General features: G+C 47.3%; 1 protein-coding gene and 1 non-coding gene across 3 annotated transcripts; one reads left to right on the top strand and one right to left on the bottom strand.

The window, feature by feature from the left end:
* Nucleotides 1-2,057: 2,057 nt before the first annotated feature.
* On the top strand, nt 2,058-6,775 carry LOC123401880. Of its 2 annotated transcripts, XM_045095735.1 has the most exons (6): nt 2,058-2,362; nt 2,974-3,903; nt 4,283-4,459; nt 5,332-5,474; nt 6,085-6,195; nt 6,307-6,775. In XM_045095735.1, exons 1-6 carry the CDS (start codon nt 2,183-2,185, stop codon nt 6,356-6,358), a joined length of 1,593 nt encoding a protein of 530 aa, XP_044951670.1. In that variant the 5' UTR covers nt 2,058-2,182; the 3' UTR covers nt 6,359-6,775. The 2 variants fall into 2 exon arrangements, with proteins under 2 accessions (XP_044951670.1, XP_044951671.1); XM_045095736.1 differs by lacking the exon at nt 6,307-6,775 and having other exon boundaries at nt 5,332-5,422; nt 6,085-6,189.
* Nucleotides 6,776-7,021: 246 nt separating this feature from the next.
* On the bottom strand, nt 7,022-7,174 carry LOC123406441. Its single transcript, XR_006612145.1, has one exon. It is a non-coding gene; the product is annotated as a U1 spliceosomal RNA (small nuclear RNA).
* Between the last annotated feature and the right edge of the window lie 1,219 nt (nt 7,175-8,393).

The raw sequence follows: 8,393 nt of genomic DNA, 5'->3' as shown, positions 1-8,393 counted from the left end.
CTGGTTCTAGATAACTTGAAGTTAAGTTAATTAAAAATATGCCAACTGTGTGCGTAACCGTGACTGTCTTTTTCGTGAGTTCTCTCTCCGATCGAGGACACGGTGGGGTTATGTCTGACGTAGGTAGGTGTTCAGGATCATTCATTTGATCATCAGTAGTTCACGTTCGCTATGCGTAGATCTTCCCCCTCTTATTTCTTGTACTCGTAAGTTTAGCCACCAAATATATGCTTAGTCGCTGCTGCAACCTCACCACTTAACCATACCTCACCCATTAAGCTTTGCTAGTCTTGATACCTTTGGAAATGAGATTGCTGAGTCCCCTGTGGCTCACGGATTACTACAACACCAGTTGCAGGTACAGGTAAAGGTTACTTGACGCGAGCGCGTTTATTGTTCATTTGGAGTTGCTTCTTCTTCTTCTTCTTCTTCATATATCTAGGATGGGTTCCAGGGCGGCAGCCTGGGATAGCAAGGATGGACGTCGTTCTTTTTTTCTCGTTTGTTTTCGTCCGTAGTCGGACCCTGCTCTTCTTCATGATGATTATGTATTGTACTGCTGTGACTCTGAAGTAGCTTGTGGCGAGTGTAAGCCAATTCTATATATATACCTCTTCTTTTCAGTACATGTACTTGTAACGATATCCATTCTTGCGACACGACGAGATGCGCTTCTATCCCTGACGAGGCCTTCGTGCCAAATTGAGGATAAGGTCGCATCTTGGGCGTGACAGGTACGGGGTGAAATCCTATCCGCACACCGCCGTCAATCCCAATCCCTCTCCCGATTTCTCGTCGTTGACGAGCTCAATCCTCCCTCTCCCACTCAAAATGTGGCGTGGAAGTTGGTCGACGGGCCATGGCGGCGACGGCAACCCCGAGCGATAGCGTTGCGTGGCATCCGACGTCGCGCAGAACCGGGCCACTCGCAAGTACCCGAAACCAAGGCCTATCGCTACTGTCGTCGCTCCTCCGCCGCAAGACGTAAGAGTGACCGCACGCAGACGCGGTTGTACTCCAGCACGTGATGCTCCTCCGCCTCAGGCAGCTCCGTCGGGGGGTCGAGCTCCCATATGCTGACTCTGATTGAAAGGGAGCCAGCGGAGCTCCCACCGATCCGCACGATGAAGAGAGAGCTGGAGCCAGAGCCAGAGCAGCGGGGCGGTGGCGTCATTGGGCCAGAGGATCCCCCCCAGCAAAGGCGGACGCCATTGAGGCAGCCGTCCTCGTGCGTATTGCGCGGGAGGAGGAGGAGGCGCATCACTGCCGCCGGGTCGATGACCTCGACAGGGGCTCGCGAATGGGCAGTAGTTCAACGACAAGTTGGTTGCGTCGTGCTGCAAAGCCGAGGCACATGACACCATCTACATCGACATCGTCTCCTCCTCCGACGAGTACTAAGGATGTTTGCCGCCGCAGTGTCGCCGCCGAGCCCGGATGGCTCCGGCGTGCCAAATTTTGGCAGTAGGATTTACGGTGGCTCCGCCGCTCCTCCTATGCATTTTGTAGAACTATGAATGATGATCAAAGAAGTATGTATGATGGTCAACTATGAAATGAATTAATTTGATTTCTCGTATGGTGGGCATTACCGACAACCTAACCCGCTGGACATATCGAGATTAACACGTATCGATTCGGAAAACCATCTATCCTTCCTCTGGACTAGCTTCTACTACGCCCGCTAACAAATACCACAGGACGCTCCAGTGTTTTCTTCAAATGAGATGAACATAGACACAAACGTTTCGTAGCGTTTCTCCATGCATTTAAATCTGCATGCGGCATATACTTGAATATCCAAAACATCTTATATATATTTATGAACGCAGAGAGCACCCGTGATTCAAAATTAAATTATGCTTACACGGCGACTAACCACCGACAAGCACCATTTTTATCTTCTTGACTCGAAAACAAAAGTAAAAAAGAAAACAAGCACCAGTTTTATCTTCTTGACCCAAACACGAGAGTCAAATGGTTTCGAGGAGCTGAGACAAATCCGCCCGCAGAAAACAATATAAATAAACCAAGCCAGGAAGCGAAGAAAGCAGTCTATAAAGCGCGCAGACGCAAACAGGGACAGCGCCCCGCATCCCCTCCCCTCCCCTCCCCCCGAATCGCAGAGCGGAGGAACCCACCCATCCATCCATCCATCCACCCGTCCGGAAAGCCGAGCGAGATGGGCGCCGCGAGCAGCAGCTGCGCCGCCGGCGCGCCGTCGTCGTCTTCTCCGTCGCCACGGCGCCGGCGGCCGCGGATCGGCCTAGGCGGGTGCTTCGGGGCCGGATCCTCCGCGGGCGACGGCGGGGGGCTCGCCGCCGCCGCCGCCGCCGCCGCCTCCTCCTCGCGCGCCCTCCAGGTACTCAGCCGCCGCTCCTTACCCCCCCTTGCACGCACGGGGCTGGTCTCGGGTCTCGCCGTTCGAGCTGGCTTGCGGTAGCGATCGATTTGTCGGTGGTTACTGTTCACCGGGTCGTGGGGTTCGGGACGGCGGCTCCGGGGGCGTGGCTTGGGGTTAGGAGAAGCCATGGAGCGCGCCTGGGGAGCGTACGTGCTTCTGCAGCTCTTAATCCCCATTCCTGCTGTACCGCTGCTTGCTCAATCATGACGACTATGTAACAGCAGCAGTTTGTATGGAGGAGCAGTTGACTAGCTGAATCAACATTTATGCCCCTTCCTTACACATCCGTGCCATGCAAACAGCCTCTGGATTAGCTAGCCTATAGCTACGTGCGTTGCAGCCCTCATAATGGGCATCGATGGAGAGCTCACAGAATCTGTCGTCCCACACTGAAAGTGTCGGTTCTGCTGAGGGACAAGCTGAGCTAAATTTGTGAAATTGCAGTGTTGCTGTATCTTGTTCAAGTGCCAGTGGGGTTTCGTGGTTTCAGTGGATAAGGTTGCTTTATTTTCCATCTGTTATGTTATTATCTGGGTTGTTGACTGATGCCAGGAAGGTATGTTGTGCAGGCGGCAACTCGGCAAGCGGAGCGAGCAGCGGCTGGGCTAGATTTTCAGCCTTCTCTGTCTGCTAAGGATCTTCGTCACACCAGCGAGCCTGACCCAAGAGTGCATCCGTCTTCCAGCACCATAAGTCACCGCCTCAGATTCAATCACCTCGACTGTCATGAGAACAAGGAGCATGCCCTGCGAATTAAAGATGCTGAAACGAGTGGCCTGGAGAGTTCATCAGGAAAGGATGCCATGATTAGGGGAGATTTCAGTAATGAAGCTGGCAATGATGAGAGAACATCTGGAGAAGGGGTTAGTCCTATGGCACAAGAGCTTGTAGAACCTGCACCTGATAATGTCCACATTGACGCAGTTTTCATTACAGAAGTTAGTGGCTCCATTTCCCAGTCTGATTTCCACTCCTCGCTGATCACATCTGAAAGGATCATGCCTGGCTTGGAAGATGGAGAGACAGCTCTCCGCAGGACTTCATCCAGAGATGTTTTGTCAAGTGAAAGCTCAGATGTTTCTCAATCCAGCTTAACATCTGTGTTGCCTGCTACTTCAAGTGCATCATCCATTATTGGAGAATCAATTCCAGATGCAACTACTAGCAGAGAAGATACTCCCACCATATTCAGTGTGTCACATGGTCAGATTGGTGGAAGTACAGTGCATGAAGACATCATTTTCTCAAATGATGGCCCAGAGCGCTCTAGAGATTCGAGCAATGGTGAAACAAGAAGAAATCATAGAAGGGTCCTATGGGATTCATTTTCAAGACGTGGTTCTAGAGGTTATCTAGATTCAGACACTGATGATCTTGGATTTTACAGTAGATGGCTAGACCTTGGTGATGATCTTTTTGGGGATGAGGTTGAGGAGGCACGCTACTTCCATCGTAGACGCCATGGTTCAATCAGAGTAAACCAGTATTCAAGATCTCGGGTAATTGCTCTTGCCTATGGCAGCTATGCCTACTCTTTCATACATGTTGCAATTCCATATTTAGAAATGTTGTTGGTGCCACTATGTCCAGATTAAGTTTTTAATTGTCGATGTAGGTTTGCACTATTATCTGAACAAAAACATGTACTTTAATCATCACATGTGTTCTCTCTATTTGCTTTCAGCATATTCAGAATTCCGTGAACTGAACCTACTTTATATGCTGCATATGCTGTTTCATTTCTGCATCACTTTTACGCCCAATGTGCTCTCAGTTTTGGTTCTTACACTCAGTAGCATTGTTACCTACGGTCTTAGTCATTTACTGCTTGATCTCATGCACATGTGTCCTGAAGTTGGTGCTATTGTTTTGTTACAGATTAGGGAGCACCGTCGTGCTATTTTTGATAGTGGGAACGGGCAAAGTACTGCTGCTTGTCCTTTGGGGATACACCAAATTGGCAGATGCACCTGTGATGCATTCTTGGTCGCTGAAGAATCTAGTGCTCGTGCAAGTATATCAAGAATTGTCATGTTAACAGAGGCATTATTTGAGGTTTGCTCTTTCCCTTCATTTTTAAATGTTTTTATGTAAGTGTTGGGAACTACTCCCTCAGTTCCTAAATATAAGTCTTTTAAGAGATTCCACTATGGACTACTTACGGAGCAAAATGAATGAATCTACACTATAAAGTATGTCTATATACATCCGTTTGTAATTCGTAGTGTAATATCTAAATAGACTTATATTTAGGAACAGAGGGAGTATTTAGCATTCGTGTGTTCAATTTGTGTTCCTCAAGTCTGATTCATTGGATTATCATCATCATTCTAGTTGTGTTTATAGAAGAACTAAGAGACACAACTGCATATATGTTATATATATGGTACGAAGAGTTTTGACACAACTGTTCCACTGCTTTACTTCTGAGTTTTGACAAATGTATGAGTTGCCATATGCAGCTGTTACTCCAGTTACAGACTTCAACACAGCACCTTTATAATTTCATGCAGATTCGTATTGAAATTTGAAATCACTACAATAGACTGGAACTTCAACTATTTCCTCTTTTGCATAAAGGTCCTGTCAACCTGTTTTAATTAGTAAATTACCTGACAACAACAAAATAAAGTTGGCCGCATAAGTTGCAGAGCAAAGTCAGTATTACAGGGATTGTTTTGTGGCTATATCTGTATGATGGTTGATTAATTTATGAGGCCAAAGCACCACCAGAAAATTAGAAGTAGGAACTTTGATAGTTCAGTCTATAGAGGGATGTAAATTGTAATTGACGTTAATTTGCACCCATTGACTAAACTAGGAGTGGAGTCTTTAAAGGATGATTATGTCAACTTCACTGCTCCTTTGTTGTTTTTGTATAAGATTTCTTTTCTTGTTAGTATGCTTACATGCACAATTTTTTCCAGGTATTGGATGAGATTCATCGGCAACCCTCGTCACTTTCACTTTCCATGGCCTCTGCTCAAGCTCCAGAGTCTGTGGTTAATTCATTACCATGTAAGAGCTACAAAAAGCTTGAGACAGCCCAATGCAGTGCTGATATGGAACAGTGAGCTTCTTGTCATTTAATCTGTCTAATTTTCCTAAGGAAGCAGTTTTACTAATTCTAATGTTGGTATGTTTCATTGTTTCTGATAGTTGGTAATTCTAACTGCTCACTATAGGCATTGTTGACATCTTAGAGATCTTACGAGGGAAGCATGTTCTGGTTAATGACATTATGTCTATCACAATGAGCTAGCTGTTAAAATTGCCATATCAAGTTGAATTACTAGACACAGTTTGCCCTTTGCAGACATTGCACGTTTTGCTGTTAGCGCCTGGATAAAGGGGATAGCAATGTTGTGATAACTGATGAGTAGAAGTTCATGTACAGCATCTAGAAACCCTGAATCGTGTGGATGCTCGGTGTTCGTCACCTGTCTTCATTCAGTCTTTGCAAATTTGTTTTGTCTAGCACCCAGGGGTTGAGAATGATTATTTTGTACATGTCTGATATCAAATTTATAGTACACTTAAAGCTCCATTCTTTGAGGTCTGGGTTCTCTAGCTAAAAATATGGACGTAAAATCTATTCTTTTTCCTGGCCTAGTCTTTTCGTTCAGAGTGGTTCTTGGGAGACGCTGAAATGTTAACATTGTGCTTCTCGCCTTTTGCAGGTGCCATATCTGCTTAACTGAATACGAGGATGGAGATCAGATAAGAAGTCTTCCGTGCAAACACGAGTTTCACCTGCAGTGTGTTGACAAGTGGCTTAAAGAAATACACAGGTAAGGAGAGAAAAAAATAGGCCCTTCTTCTGATGCAAAAGGGCAATTTGGATCGCCGATAACACGGGACCGTTTCGCTAGCTATCTCCTAAGGTTTTGTGGCTGCTGCAGGGTTTGCCCGTTGTGCCGCGGGGACGTCTGCGAAGGTGGCAGCAGCTCTTGAAGGCCTTGGCACCAGCTCACCTCCTCAAGTTGCTGCTTGAAGACGGTAGCACCACCGTTACGCCTCTTGCGGCCACGGACGATGCTGTTTGGTTGGTCAGGCATTAGCTGACCCTGTCATCTGGAGAGGGCTGATTACCCATTGCTGAACCATGCGATTCCATGCATTGATCAAGTTCCCAGAATATAACAAAGACTTGTACATATCTTTTGTAGCCTTATCCCATGTATGGCATCATGTACATATATGCGAAAATTCGATCCGATTTCGCCATATTCCAGATCCATATGTATCCCCCCTTGACAATGACGAATCCATGCTAATCTCTCCATTCTGAGGATACATGTTTCCAGTGTAGTATGATTTGTGCCTTCTGAGCCACTCCCTTTGTAATGAAATATAAGATGTTTTGAGTAATTCAATATAAACTGCATACAAAACTGAAGTGAGTGAACAAACACAATACAACTTGTCTTATGGGAGTACACGATACTAATTTGTAATGGTCCTTACACGATACTAATTTGTAATGGTCCTCAAACTCATGGAGAGTGCTGATGTTAAAGTTTGAATCTGCGTCTGCATGATCCTGAAACTCATGGAGGGTACTGATGTTAAGCTTTGAATCGGCAAAGGCGAAATTTAAGTTTGAACTTGAATTGGCAGGGGCCGCGCGACCCCCTCTATCACAAATTAAGACGTCCGCTCTCCCACGAGAGGAGATGGTAGGCCAACGCGCTCGCCAAGTGCGATGCGAGCCATTGATCTAGGCCACGACCCTTCTTGATCGGTCGTCGACCCCGTCCAGGTAAGTGATTTTGAAGGCTTGCCCTCTGATCTGATTATGTAGGCGCCTCTCGAGCCCCGAGGCGGTACTATACAACGCGCTCGTGTACGCGTTCGTTCAGGACTCCGTACACGGCCCAGCTAAGACGATATATACCCCTGGTGCGCGAGCCGCTGGATCGGTCGATGACGTCGGCAGTCACAGCGCCGGAAAAGAACCGTGTCGCGAAGTACCACCCAAGCCCGTGGGGTCGTCGCCGAGCAGTTCACCGGCGTTTTGAGGGCGGAGAGATGAAGATGACGGCTCCTTGAGCACCACGCTGCATCTGTTTCGTGGCTGATCTTCAACGCCTCGATCGCAGGGGTGGATGGAGGGATCAGCAGCGTCCTTCTCTCTACTGCAGGGTGATTATAACACTACGCTTGATCTCAGTGATAATACTCCATATAAGCTCTGTTGCTTCCTCCGGCAATGTGAGACACTTATTACTCGCTTAGAGTCTGATGCAATAGTGAAGTTGTGGATCATCAGATCCTCAGAGAGGGATAAAGCTTCTCGGCACGCGATGGCTTCCGACGTTGCGACGCCATTAATTCCATGGATCGATAACCAAAGAGGGGCAGCCCATATAATTCCCTGCAAACCGCTACTGTCGCTTCCCGACACGCGGTGGCTTCCGACGTTGCGGCACCGTTAATTCCATGGCTGCAAACCGCTACTGCCGCTTCCCTGATCTGGTTCGAAGAGATGCCGGCTTCCACATAGATCTTGGCGAAACCTTGTGGCGGGGCTTTAGGCCGCATCGATCGGTCGGCCAGGGGCACCAGGGACCCCGCTTCCTTCTTTCGAACTGCCTTCAAATCTGCAATGAACCTCATAATGAACTGATAAGTGGCAGACGGACTCTGAAAAATCGAAAATGCTAGACCTACTAAATCCTACTTACGTTTACTAAACCTTTCAACTAATCTAAACATGCCCCCCTGACTTTTAGGGGTGGGTGGGCCTCACCCTCCTCTTAATCCAATCAATGATTGCCAAATCAGACTACCCCGTAAACGTAGATGTAGCATTACTCCTGAAAAATTTCTTCATCAATAGTTCATCTTCTGCTTCTGGCCCACCAAATTGCCCAAAGCGTCACTGCTAGTTTGACAAACGCAACATGTGATGATGTTTCTATCATGATGAAGATCCACTGTTTTGCACTTGGTTCATTTGTTTCGCATAAATGCTCCGCCAATTCTC

The sequence above is a fragment of the Hordeum vulgare genome, chromosome 6H (genome assembly GCF_904849725.1).
Source record: "Hordeum vulgare subsp. vulgare chromosome 6H, MorexV3_pseudomolecules_assembly, whole genome shotgun sequence".
In the NCBI taxonomy this organism is placed as follows: domain Eukaryota; kingdom Viridiplantae; phylum Streptophyta; class Magnoliopsida; order Poales; family Poaceae; genus Hordeum; species Hordeum vulgare.
The sequence above is the reverse complement of the archived record's forward strand: the minus strand, read 5'-3'. Positions and strand labels throughout refer to the sequence as shown.